At 40.8% G+C, this 14,413-nt stretch overlaps 1 protein-coding gene and 1 long non-coding RNA gene across 2 annotated transcripts in view; one reads left to right on the top strand and one right to left on the bottom strand.

Annotated features, from left to right (window-relative positions):
• The window catches only part of LOC107978740, a 40,455-nt gene extending 35,583 nt beyond the window's left edge, over positions 1-4,872 (bottom strand). The window contains exon 1 of the long non-coding RNA XR_003480363.2: positions 4,752-4,872. This is a non-coding gene — a long non-coding RNA (uncharacterized LOC107978740). The remainder of the gene's footprint in view (positions 1-4,751) is intronic.
• Positions 4,873-4,975: 103 nt separating this feature from the next.
• Positions 4,976-11,105, top strand: P2ry1 (purinergic receptor P2Y1). The gene has a single exon (XM_027391704.2). The coding sequence runs from the start codon at positions 5,624-5,626 to the stop codon at positions 6,743-6,745; it is 1,122 nt and encodes a 373-aa protein (XP_027247505.1). The 5' UTR covers positions 4,976-5,623; the 3' UTR covers positions 6,746-11,105.
• The last annotated feature ends 3,308 nt before the right edge of the window (positions 11,106-14,413 follow it).

The following is a 14,413-nucleotide window of genomic DNA, read 5'->3' as shown; positions in this document are numbered from 1 at the left end:
AAACAACCTAAACTGAGCACTGGAAGCATTGTTAAAATTAATCTAATATTCGTCTGTGCAAAGTTTAAGGTTGGTTTTGGGAGACACCGTTGACAGCTTGTCTAGAGAGCTGTTAGTGAGTGGCTCTTCTGAACTGCTCTCTTCTCCCCATCCCAACCTTGAACTGTAGTTTCTGTCTCCTCTGTTTCTCCCCCTGCTGTGATTCCTAATGAAATAAATTTCAGGAAGCCTACTGATTGACTCCATGACAAGGGTGTAATTGACAGGAGCAGCTGGGCCCTCTTGACACATGACAACCCTCTCATTCTTTCAGATGGCTTCTTTTTAATTCCCACCTTAGCCCTTTCTCATTTCTCCTTTGTTGGAGGACATCTCTGAGAACTCCCTAGATTTCTTGCTTCCAGTATTTTCCTATTAGTCTTATTTAGAAGGAGCATTTTCCTCAATTCATAAGATATTCTGCAGAAATCATCCTGATTCATTCCTTAGTCTTAGGAGTTTCTATGGGGTCTCTTTGGCTGCTTGTCAGGGTCTCATCACTCTTACCTAAAAACTCAGAACAGTTGTGGCATCCATTGATGTCTCTCTTCTCATACCGACACAAATGTACCTGTAGCGTTTGTGGTGTGGGGTTTGCCGACTTTAAAATTAGAAAGCTTATTTTAATCAGATTTTTTTTTGTTTTCTTTCTTGCTGACATACACTGGAGTTATTTTCAATGATCTTTTCAATCCTTATTTTAAATAAGAAAAATTAGATTTTTCTAAAGATGGTAATGAGAATCTGAGTGCAAGAAGTTTGTATTTGTGAGTTTGAGTGCAAAGGCATCTGAGTTCAATAATTATCATTTTCAGTTTGTATATTTTTTGCAAAAGCTATATAAAGACATAGTATAGTGAGTACATTTGAGAAGCTTCTAAGAGTTTCACTGCCTTTGAGGACTAACTTAATATTTTCTGTCTTGAGAGGTGTCTGGGAATTGCTGGATATATATATATATTATATATATATATATATAATATATATATATCATCTTTACTGGTCACTAAGAGTTAAGCTTTCCTAGAAGTGACCCTCTTTTCTGCTCCATCACTAGCTTGCACTCTAAAGGATGTGACCCAAGTTGAATGCCAGTTTCTAGTGTTCAGGGGTGGATTCCCTAACCTTTCTGATCAATAATTTTTATCATTTGTATTATTTACCACAGCAACATTACTGCCAGTTGTAAAAATGGGCTATTCTAGGGTAGAGAAGCAGAAAAGGCTTTTATTTTTGGCTCTTTCCTTTTTAACTTTAAAATTATTATATTAATATGTGGATGGATGTTTGAAATACATGTATGTCTGTGAATCCTATGTGTGCCTGGTGCCCACTGAAGCTGGAAGAAGGCTTTGGTTCCCCTGGAGCTGGGGTTACCGATGGTGGTGAGCCATTATGTGAGTGATAGATATTGATCTCAAGTGCTCTGGAAGAGCAGCCAATGGTCTTAACCATTGAGCCATCTCCCCAGCCCATAGACATTTTTTTTAAGTGTGCCTAATGCTGACTATATAACCTAAGTCTATGGGAATATAGTGAAGTCCCAGGTGAATGTGTACTGTTGCTATGAGCATGGCCATGCCTGGGACCTCAATGCCCCAGCTCCACGGCAGTGGCAAAGTCTTCCCAATGTGAGGCTCAGAGGGATGGCACAGCCTTCCTCCAGATCCAGTGCAAATGTTGAGGGTATGTGCAGAAATTTCCACCATAGCTTTTCTCCCTGAGGATATTTATGGCCTAAAGACTAATCATACTGAGATTAGCTAAACCTGCCTCCTGCCTGGTGTTCACCTGGGTGATGTTACCCTGCCTCCCTTTACTATGGTTACCTAACAAACATGATAAGCTTCTGGTATGCTGTGATTTCTCCATCTGAGAACTCAGACCACCTGATTGATCTCAGCTTTTCTGTATGTCTGTATATGTGTCTGTCATTTCTTCATTTCTTTGTTGCCCCAAGTCAGGCTTCTGGAAGCCATTCATATGATGAATTTTGCTTCTCTGTTACATTGTATCGTGATAAGCTTTGTGTTTTCTTGGCATTTTCAACTAAATTTAAGTTTCTTACTAGCCACATATCTCTAAGATAATGTAGCTTTCCTTGCCCATCCTATGGGTTGTGGTGAACACATTTATAACATTTAACAGGTTATTAGCAAGAAAATAATAATTTTCTGTAACCAAAGCATATGTGGCATGGGAACCTGAAAGGACAAAGGCATAAACCCACAAGGAAAGCTGTCTGCTTTCATTCTTAGGTTTGGTAAAAGTACCAGCAAATAGAAGGGAAGTCTTGCCCTGCCTTTTAGATTCTTCTTGGGACTTCTGGGTAGCATCTCTTCCTTGGAGAAAGCGTCAGTGACCATGTTAGGTCTCACAGGCTGAGGAGCAAAGAACCCAGAGCATGAGACAGCCTGGATCCTGAGCCTCACCTCAAGAGACAATGTTGGGGTTTACAGACAGGAGAAGAGGAGGCCAGAGAGATCTTGCTGAGGTGGCCACTCAGGGTCCTTTAATTCAGACTGTTTGGCATGTCAAAGAGCAAAAACTTGGAAGTACCTGCACCCCAACACAAGGTAACTCCAATTCACTACCAATTAGCATCCAAGGGCTTGCAGCAAATGCTGGAGGCAATACGGGACATATGTTTCTCTTATACTTTTAAGCATATGTCATTGTATTTAAATGTGAATATGGACATTGTCTTAGGTGGTCTTTTAATTTTACTTCATTGAATCTAGTTACACAAAATTACTAACAGATAATTGTAGCTTATTTCTATAAAGTACAATCTTATTTTAATGTATATTAAACATAGTATAAATACATAGCTAAATATGATAATTGTAAAAGTAGTAAATGTAAATAATCATTTTTTAAACCAAATTTCAAATGTCTCTGATACAGAATGGTTCCCTAAATTTCTAGAAGGTTTTCTGAAAGTACTTAGTGCTATTTGGACCAAAGGTAGATTTCAAAACACTCACATGATGAGGTAATGCATTTGCAACAGACTTCTGAGGAAGGTTATACATTGCTTAGATGGCAAATAAAAAATGCAAAGGAGTGAGGAGTCAAGACCTCCTGAGTACCCTTGAAGTGCTTAGTGGTTTTTCTTGCTTCCTTTTCCTTCATAGTAGATCATGCAGCCCTGCTAGTAACCTGTCAATCAAACAATATAAGAATATCTCTTAAGGCTTAGACTATGAAATCATATGATGTGAAGACTGGAAAGTAACAGAAAAGATAACATAGCCGTTTCAGAACTGTATCATCTTTTTACTCTGGCTTGTTCTAGTTCTATCATCACTATGCTTTGAGTTCAACCACAACTCACAGCCCCTGTGTCTTCATCCAGTCCATATAGACACAACTTTCTGAAGGATCTGCTGGGTGGTGTGGAGTAATTTTCTTTCCAGTATCTAAGCAAGGAGCTCATGATTTTCCTCTAAGGTTTTTAGTTTGTTTCCCTCCTACATTTTTTTTTGGTGTGTGTGTGTGTGTACTAGAACACATGCTTATGTGTCATAACCCATGTGAGTGTGGAGTATGAGTGTGGAGGTCAGAGGACAACTTCAACTTCTTTCCTTCTACCATGTGAGTGGTAGATCACACTCAAGTCCTTAGGCTTAATGGTAAGTGAATAATTCCTTTACAGGCTCAACCATTTCACTAAACAATACTCAGTATTTTTAAGGGAACAAAGTAATTTAATATATGGGACTAGAAAGAAATAGTTATAGTATATAGTTGAAGACATTTCATTCTTATATTTTTTCTATTAGAGAAATATATTTGTTAATGTAGCACACAAAATACATTAATCGGTAAATTGTCATAGAGTCCGTGGTGCCATTCTTGAGAGAGTCTGTTTAATTATGTCTTCAAGTAGGAAATAATCTATTTATTTTACAACTAAATGTAAACACATTTTTGGAATATATTGTCTACATTTTTATGCATTTGGAGGCCTAAACTACGATCTGAAATAAATATACTAATTACATTGTTCTCTGTGTTTTTAAGATATCCACTAGGAACTTTCAGAACTAGGATTGGTAACAAGGCCAAACCATTCATTAATCACTTCCCAAATGAAAAATCTTTCTCTATAAAGCTGTGTTTAATACTCAGTTTGATTTTTGAAATGCTTTTTACTGAAGTCTCTGATATTTAATTAAATGTGAATGGAGGTTTAAGGGCACTTGTCTTTTCCAGCAAGTGTTAGCCAGCAAGTTGTACTGATGATGTGTGTAGCATTAACTAACATCAGTTGAACCAGGCTCTTAGGGACAATCTCATAATAATGTTACCAGTTGAGGTTAACAACAAGAAAACAACAATAAAAACAAATAGACACGAAGGGCAGAATGCGACTCGCCCATGCCGCTCACCACCCTCTTTCAAAGCTGGCACCCTCTGAAATCAGCAGGTTCCTACACGCGCTGTGCAAAGCAAGGCGCTGTGCAGGGCCAGGGCGTGCCCACCTGCAAACTGCTGGCTGTCTGGAGCCTGCAAACACCTTGCGAGTTCCGAGAGGCTCTGGATAAGTCTGCCCGGGCCACTCGGCTCAAACCTTTAGGCAGAAGGCTGTCAGCGTCCAGAAGCTTTTCAGTGTGTCAGCAACTTCAGTTAGCAGAGCTAGCTGGTGGAGGGCTGAGGAAACCCCTCTGACCAATCGCTCGCCAGTAGCCATCGCTGCCCTAGCATACCTTTTGTTCTGATCACTGATTCGAGTGTCGGCCGCCGTGCCAGGCGTGCAGAGGCACCGAGATCCCTGCCTTGAGAGGCCACCTCCCGCGCTCAGTGCCCAGCCCTGAGCCCGCCGCCACGAGCCTGCACAGCTGAGACACGCCCCTCTCCTCCCCGCGGAGCAGGGACTCGCCCGGGCTCCCAGGCTCCGCCCACCCCGCTGGGAGCCTAGCTCTCTTTCCTGCCCCCCTGCACTCGAGACCCAGAAGAGCCTCGGGAAGGGCTGCAGCCTTCATGGAAGGCGATCCGGGTGCAGGCTAGCAGCGCCAGGGTCCGCGGCCACGCGCTCTCCAAAGGACCCCCGAGGCTGAGCGCGGCCGGAGAAACGGCGCGGTGGCCCCGGGGAAGGTCCGGGCTTGCAAGGTAGGGAGCGGGCAGATGGCCAGGCAAAGTTGATCCATGAGGGGAGGTGGCTGGCCTGAGCCCTCTCGCCACCGGGAACCACCGAGCGACTTGGACCTGACCCCACCACGCCCGGGCGCGCAGTGCAGCGCCGATCTGCTGCCCTGCGCGGGAGCGCACTTGCAAACTTGGTGGAGGTGCCCTGCGCGTCCTGTTGTGTAACCTCTGCGCCGCCAGCTGGACCGGGAAGTTGCCCGCCCGTCCTTCAGCTTGATTCAGTCACAACCCCGGGGCGAATTTCATGGCCCGCGACGAACGCGCGGCCACAGCCGGCGTGGGCAAGCTCCCGCGAGCCCCGATTCGTAGGGAGCTCCCGCGCGCGGTCCCTTCCCCTCACCCGCGCCTCCGATGCGCCCTGACCCTCTTGCCACTGCCGCCCGCTTGCCGCCGTCTGCCCCTCCGAGTTACTGCTTGAGTTGGAGAGCAAAGGATGACCGAGGTGCCTTGGCCGGCTGTCCCCAACGGGACGGACACAGCCTTCCTGGCTGGCCTGGGCTCGCCTTGGGGAAACAGTACAGTCGCCTCCACAGCAGCAGTTGCCTCTTCATTCAGATGTGCCCTGACCAAGACCGGCTTCCAGTTCTACTACCTGCCTGCCGTCTACATCCTAGTGTTCATCATCGGCTTCCTTGGCAACAGCGTGGCTATCTGGATGTTCGTTTTCCACATGAAGCCTTGGAGTGGCATCTCCGTGTACATGTTCAACTTGGCTCTGGCTGACTTTTTGTACGTGCTCACCCTGCCAGCCCTCATCTTCTACTACTTCAACAAGACTGACTGGATCTTCGGGGATGCTATGTGCAAGCTGCAGAGATTCATCTTCCATGTAAACCTCTATGGCAGCATCTTGTTCCTCACCTGCATCAGCGCACACAGGTACAGCGGCGTGGTGTACCCGCTCAAATCTCTGGGCAGGCTCAAGAAGAAGAATGCCATTTATGTCAGCGTGCTGGTGTGGCTCATTGTGGTGGTGGCCATCTCCCCCATTCTCTTCTACTCTGGCACTGGGATTCGGAAAAACAAAACCATCACCTGCTATGACACCACCACCGATGAGTACCTACGAAGTTATTTCATCTACAGTATGTGCACAACAGTGGCCATGTTCTGCATCCCCTTGGTGCTGATCTTGGGCTGTTATGGATTAATTGTTAGAGCTTTGATTTACAAAGACCTGGACAACTCCCCTCTCAGAAGGAAATCCATTTACCTGGTAATAATTGTTCTGACAGTGTTTGCTGTGTCTTACATCCCTTTCCATGTGATGAAAACGATGAATTTGCGGGCACGGCTGGATTTCCAGACCCCAGAAATGTGTGCTTTCAATGACAGGGTTTATGCGACTTACCAGGTGACACGGGGTCTAGCAAGTCTCAACAGCTGTGTGGACCCCATTCTTTATTTCTTGGCTGGAGATACTTTCAGAAGGAGATTGTCCCGAGCCACCAGGAAAGCTTCCAGGAGGAGTGAGGCCAATTTACAATCCAAGAGTGAAGAAATGACTCTCAATATTTTATCTGAGTTCAAGCAGAACGGAGACACAAGCTTGTGAAGGCACAAGACCCAAACACCTCACTTTTGTAATGTGGTAGGATGCTCCAAAACCAGCTGCTTTGCTTCTCCTTAAGTTCCTAGCAATGTTAGAGAATACTCCAAACTAGAAAGTAGTCAGTAAAAAAAAAAAAAAAAAAAAAGCATCAATTTGTTACACATTCACATTTATCTTTCCTATAAGCTCCTTTCTTACTTACTAGAAGTATGTGTAATCAAACAGTACTACCTAGATAAACACTCCCTCTTCTTCCTTTGAAATTCCTAGGCTTTTCTATTTAAAGTGTGTTTGCATGTGTAGCAGAGCAAATTTGATATTAAAAGTTTCTCCAAGAAAACTGGCCACCTGGAATTTGAGTTTTTGATTTGTCCAGCCTCTGTTGCTGTGAATAACTCATGATATAACCAAACTAAAATCTATATGTTCAAAAACTGTTTGGCACAGTCTAATGAAACACTAGTCAGTCCATTCAGTAATGAGTAGACACCTGTGGTACATGTCTTTCAGTTCCTCAGAAGCATAGACTGTGGCTGATAATGCCTTTGGGGAATTGAATAGAAAAATAAAATCAATGAACTTTTATGAGTGGAAAATGAGTATTTCCAGTTATTTCTGGAAAGCTGATTACTGCACATTGCTTGTTTAATGTTTGGTGGTGGGAGGCTGTGGATGTTATATTGTTGGCAAAATGCACTCAAAATAATTGATGTGCATGTGTTTTTCTTATAAATATTGTGGACCGTTAGGCTTCCTGGGATAAAAAGTTCTCACTCGCTCCACTGCTGTGCAGTGTCTTTGGACTTTGTGTTCCAAGAGAAGTGCTCCCTCACATCTGTGAAAACAATTTTGAGAAATCACAGTTAAATTTTAGACTAAAGGTTGGTTGGGTGAAGCAGCAGATCTGTTAGATGGAGAGCTACTGGGCAGGACTGTCAGAGTTTCAGAGGGCCATGGTTGACAGACATTTGCAATGCAGCTGGGGGTGGGAGGGAGAGTTCAAGAAGAAGGATGCAAAACTAAAATAATGGGAAGGTTCTTTTTGTTTCTTTAAAGTTCTTGAAAACTTTAAATGCAGGCTGAAATGTGAATGTAAGTAAGTTATAGGTGTGCCAAGAGGATGGAAAGCTGAAATCTTTTAATGAATTGTATTATTTTAATGATTCTTAAAATGAAAAACATTTGCAAAGAGAAAATAAAGGAAATTAACTTTTAAGTAAGTACCCGAAGCACCATAAAACTGAAAAGAAGACCATCATAGTCAGGAGATAGCCAGGGTTTTCTACACTTGTCTGCTAGATAGTAGTGGAATGTTTGTAAAGGATACTGAAATTTAAAAATAATTTCCACTGAATAACGAATTTTATAGTCCTTGGAATGGTCAACTTCAATTTGATTAAAATAATGAGGAAATAAAATTGTCACACATAAATAATCTGATGTCCCAGGAACTTTAGCTGTGAAAGGTATTCTTTATAGACTATCAATCTTCTGAGTTTGTAAATGAAGGTAGGAAGCACTTTTAAAGTATTTTCTAAGGAAAAAAAAAACTTTTGTGCCCAGTAGGATATAATGACATAAAATTCATGGTTTGGTGTCAAGTTTTTACACACAAGTGACTGGCCTTCTGGGAGATCTTTGAAGTGCTTCCATTTGCCCAGTCTGTTTTTACCCAGGTCCATGAAGAAAAGCTGCATTTAGCCTTTCTATCTAGTGGTTCTTTCCCACATTCACTCCTAGCATAAAAGCCACATGAAGAAGACACTTTTGGGGTCCCCTACTTTTGTGGTTTTCAGAATTCCCAAGTAGAAAGATTCATGCAGCATTTTCTGTTTCCGAATCCTACAGACAAAATCTAAAATACATCCTCATTATGTTGACACTTCACAAATGTTCAGTGGCTCAAAAGTAATTTTGTTAAACTAATCCAAATGGAAATTTCAGAAATGCACAGCTCAGTGATCCATATGTCTTTATCATTTCCTCATTATTTAATACAGATTTCTCCATTTGAGTCCCAGGATGCCAGACTGATGTTGGATATGTGTTAAATGCACGGTTCAACTTTCATAAATGGTTTTGGGAGTGTGTTTTAGTGAGAGGAACTTTGCCATGTTCCTCATTCTGAGGATTAGGCTCAGGTCTTAGTGGATACTAGGCAAGAGTTCATCCACTGAGACACAGTCCCAGCCCCTAAGGAAGAACACTTTCTTTCCAAACTTGTTTCATCATATAACATAGTGACAAGACTGACTGTGCCAACTTCTTCCAGTTCAAAAGAAGTCCCTGAGATAACCTGTGCATGTATAGGTCAGGATGAAGCAACATGCTATTAGCCAAAAGACCAAATTGTGCCACTTGATATGAGTAAGCATGTCCATAGTAAAGATAGATCTGTTGACATTTGGGTGAATGAATTAACAAGTCATGAAATTTCACACTACAAACTGTTTTCATTCCAAGTTCAAGGGTTTGTGTGTTTGTTGTTGGTTTTGTTGTTATTCCTTATAAACTGTTCTTTGACTCTTTGAAGGTTGCTTTGAACTCATATTGAACTAAAGTGATTAAGAAGAAACTTAGCACATAAGAGTTCAAAATTAAATCCATAATGTGGATACTGAGAAGTTGTTGGTCTCCTGATACTTGAAGCCCATTCTTCAAGAACAGCAAAGGTGACAGGACATCCATTTGTTGACACCATGGGTGCTGTGGCAAATCTTGAAAATCAGACAGTGAGAACTGTTTGGAATACGTTTCTGTGCTTCCTAGGACTCTTCTATCTAGTCCTTGGATAAAATACTCAGTGATCACCAGCTGTGGTATGGACAGGTTGAAACCTGAAAATCTCTACTTACTCAGCCAGGACACTAAACCAGCTTTTGATATGACAGACACCATTACTTAGCAACAGCTAGAATTCAACCAGTGAGAGGAGTTAGAAGTTTTGGTACTAGTAAGTATGGATTGAAGCTTTCCTTTTACCAGTTGAATGTAATTATTGTAAGTGTATTTATTGATGAAGCTCATGGGCCTTCAGCTGTACAGACTGTAAAACTTTCTCGAAGGTACAACATACTGATGTAAATTTATTTATTGCAATGTATAATATTCAAATGTCACACTGGCATATTTTACAATAATATATAATTCTAGATAAAATGACAACTATATTTAAGATGTTTTTCAGATATTAGTATTGAACATTTAAGACTAGTTTGTATTTAGATCTAAACAAATCTGCTTTATTATGTGTTTAATTTTCCCTGGATTTTGGACTTGCATGGTTTCCTTTTCTTTAGGGCTCTTGTTCTACAGACATAATTTGGTATTAGATTATAAGATTCATAGTGAGTGTAGGATATTTTAGACAGGTTCTGTATTGTGTACATTATATATATTTATATTATAAAAAGTTTGTTTTGTCTTTTCAGAAAGTTTAGAATATTGCCCTAGCTATGGTTAGAGCTTCCACTGCCAAAGGCTGAAGGCTTGTCTCCTATTCAAAACTAATGATTTAAAGTCTAGTGGGTTGGGCGTTATAGATGTAACTTAAGAATTTAAAGACAAACTTTAGTGAAACAGGGAGAGAAAAGTGCAGCAGGTAGTTTTCTGCTAGATCTTGAAGCTTTGTATTGTATTTTTTTTCTTATGGTAACAGAGTGCAACCTTTACTTCTTTGAGGTGGGGTTTTTATGTAACACTACCAACAAGTTCAGCATTGCAATTGATTTTAATCTGTTCTCTTCGGGAAGTTGGTAACTTTAATGCCAACATTTTTAGTGATAACTATATCATTTGGCTGCTAAATTCTGTCACATTTTTAAATGTAGGTGCATTTATGTTACATATCAAAATTTGTGCATTTGAGTTATGTTGTTTTAGCGATTTTGCAAGAAAATTTTATTTTTATAATATCTGTGATTTTAATGTAGATGATCGAAGCAGATTTCTTTGTGGTTACCAGTGCTATTGAGTGGTATGGAACAGTGTTACTTGACGTTCTGAGCCTTCTTGGGTTCATCTGCATCAGTGGTAGTTTAGCAAATTTGAACTGATTGCATATAATTGTCTTTGTAATAAAGAAGAGGTATACTTCCTGCAAAAGCACAGAATTGTTTGACTGTAGGAGGCTGCAGAATCTCTCATGTTTCTCTCTCTCTCTCTCTCTCTCTCTCTCTCTCTCTCTCTCTCTCTCTCTCTCTCTGTGTGTGTGTGTGTGTGTGTGTGTGTGTGGTGTCTAAGGCATGGCAGCCAATCTTGTATCTGCTATTTATAGTAACAGCAGTGCTTCATAATTGTGGTCATCAGAATTATACTTATCATAGACAAAACTGAGAAAGATTCAATAAAACTATGAAACGTGGTGATGGTGTCTGTGTTATTACACTGTTCTTGCTCAAACGTTTCCTCACATTTAACATGGGTGGTAGTGGCTATGCCTTTAATCCCAGCACTTGGGAGGCAGAGGCAGGTGGATCTATGTGAGTTCAAGGCCAGCCTGATCTACATAGTGAGTGCCAGGTCAGGCTCTAAAGCTACACAGAGAAACCCTGTCTTAAAAAGCCAAAAAAATAGTAATAGTAATAATAGTAATAATAATAATAATAATAATAATAATAATAATAATATACCGAGTGGAAAATGCTGCAGGATACATTATATTAATTCGGTAATTTCTTAAAATGACAACTGGGCTATAAAATTATATGAAAAAGAAGAATCCATGTGTAAATTAATCCCTAAGATTATTATTATTTCGTGTTTCAAAAAGGATACAATCTATTTGAGGGGTGGTGGTTTTGAGAAAGGGTTTCTCTATGTAACTCTAGCTGTCTTGGAACTTGTTTCATAGACCAGGCTGACCTTGAACTTACAGACATCTGTCTGCTTCTGCCTATCCATGGAAGCAATTACGCTAACCGTCTTTTGTAAGTTTCATTTTCAACTTATATTGATTGCTTTTGCCAATTGTAAGAAACACACACACACATACACCCGCACACTTGCACATGTGCACACACACACACACACACACACACACACACACACACACACACACACACTGAAAATGGTCTCAATAGAGAAGGTAATGTTGCAATGATCCTGTACTGGCTTTTCTGTCGTCTTCTAGAACTGCCCTGTAACAAATTCTTAGGGAGATTTGGACAGGACATGCAAATCTCCATCAGCCCTTAAGAAAAAGGTAAATCCATAGAAAAGTCTTTATTAGATGCATTGGACAGACTGCACTATTTGTGAGATCAACTTTCATAGTGTGTGTGTTTGTGTGTGTGTGTGTGTTGCTGTGTTGCTGTGTATTAGAGTGTATATGTGCATTTGACTATGTATTGGGATATATGTGTGCTCAAGGAGTGTGTATGCTGGAGTGTGTGAATGTGCATGTGTGCTACAGTGTGTACGGGAGTGTTTGTAATTCATACTCAGGAATAATTGTCTTGCTATTTTAAGACTTTCTTCTAAAGTTTTAACAACTTTGGCTTTCTAAATCACCTTAAGCTTAGAGTTACAGAACATTTGTCTGCAAATAAAAGTGCATCTTAGTTCTCCTCCTTCTGTTAATATGTTAGAAAATTTAAATACTCTTTTCAGGAAATGTAGGATTCTGCCCACAAATAGGGTTAAAGCTTCCATTTCCAAATGTAAAAGCTGTCTCTATATTCAGAGCTTATCTGTTACGGTCCAGAGATCTGACAGCACAAGCATTGTAGACACAGCAGATGTCACTTGAAATCTGTGTTAATGTTTTTCCCATGCTTGTTAACCCTCCAAAGTTGCAGTGCTCTGGGCTGGTCCTGGGGTCGGCCCTGAGCAGTCAGCCTAGCTGTTGGGACTGATAGACAGTCCAAACCAGCAGCTGTGTTGTACAACTGAACAACTGGCTAGACCACAGTGACCCAGGAACAGAGCTTTGGATAGGACAGGGATATGGAGGCAAATGGACTGTCTTTCATAAGGAGTAGGGGAAAATTCCTCAATACTTTTATTTTATTGCTTGCTGGTTAGAAAAGACCGGTGTGAAGATGACAAGTCCTCCATGATGGGCTAAGACAGAGAACTTCAAGATGATCCAGTAAATTTTGTGACTTTGGTTTACAGGTAGAAGTAAAATTTCCATTCAAAGGCATAGAGAGGAAAGAACACACTAATTAAGGGTTATGAGGGATGAGCTTCAACAAAGGAAATAGAATAGAGAATAGTATTGATAAGTATGGATATGACTTCTGTGTGTGTGTGTGTGTGTGTATTTATGTCCTAGGTTTTGTTATTTTGTTTTACTTTTTTGTTGTAGACATTACATAAATTGTGAATTACCCATAAGTGACATGCATATCTTTAGAAACAGGATGAGACATTTGTCTTTCAAAACTATTTTTAAATAATTATGAAGGTAATTGTTTGACTTTGTTACATGCAATCACTTTTTAAAAGCTGTTGATGTTATCGTTTTATAGTCATAATATCCAAAAATGTGTATTTGAAGCTGAAGGGACTCTTGCTAGCCTAAGCATGGCAAACATGGCTCTGACAAACCTTGCCCTTGTCCCCCATACCCTCTGCCTTGAAACAAAACAAAACAAAACCTAGATTACATTTCTAAAGTTAGGCCTGGTCACTTCCTCCAGAGGCTGACTACAAAATTCATCCTATCAAAACAGTGAAGTTCAGCAACCAAAAGCCATAATTGGCTTACTGAATTAGCATACCCAATTAAAATTAAATACCTTATCCCAATGCAGGCTTTCCCCTCTTACCTTCATAAGCCACCATTTTCTTATGTGCTATCTCTCTCTCCTCTCTATACAGAGGCAGTCCCTTGTCCCCTGCAGAACAATTCACCCCCTTCACTTGTTCCTTTCCCCTTCTCCCTCATCCTCCATCCCCTGTCTTTGTCTCTCATTCCCTGCCCTTTTTCCCTCTGGGGCAAATAAATCTCCTTTGTGCTGAGAACTTGGTCTTGGGGTGCTTGAGACAAGTTTACGGTCTCTACAGAAGTCATTGTACCTGATTTTTACAAGGGTTGACAGCATAACTTTTCATATCATATCTTTAGTTTTGGACCATCACCTTTTTCAGTGTAAGAGGCTGAACTTGCCATCAGAAAACCTCAGCTCAGAACTCAATGCTGCTACTTATAGCTTGTATTCCATCATCAGGTCATTTAAACCTTTTCGGCTCTGTATTCCATATAAACAAGAAGGGATTAATAATAGCACCTTACATAATGTTGTACAGAGATTCCCCACAGTTCACACTCACACAGCAGGAAAACACTCTAGGGTGTTTCTGCTGCTCTTTCTTTTAGACTCAATGAAATCACACTGTTCTTACTTAACAGTCTGTAGGCAGGTGCAGCTTTGCTGTCATTGCTTTAGACTTCTGTCTCCTTTCACACTTGGAGGCTTTCTGGGTCTCCCCATATCCTCATGGGATTGTAAGACCATGTGGACACATCATATTGTTCTTGTGCTTACTTCCTTGGATGCTTAAAGTCATAGTAAGTAAGAGGTCAACATTTTTATGCTTTGTACTATGCAGTTGACACTGTGAGACACAGATGCATAAGATAAAGTGTATTCAGCTAAAAGCACATTAAAGGAGCATCTACTGACCTCCCTCATCAGGCCATACCTCTTGAGTTCATGGTTTATT

This window comes from Cricetulus griseus, assembly GCF_003668045.3.
Source record: "Cricetulus griseus strain 17A/GY chromosome 1 unlocalized genomic scaffold, alternate assembly CriGri-PICRH-1.0 chr1_0, whole genome shotgun sequence".
Taxonomy (NCBI): domain Eukaryota; kingdom Metazoa; phylum Chordata; class Mammalia; order Rodentia; family Cricetidae; genus Cricetulus; species Cricetulus griseus.
Note: the sequence above shows the minus strand (reverse complement) of the source record. Positions and strands in the feature narration are given on the sequence as shown.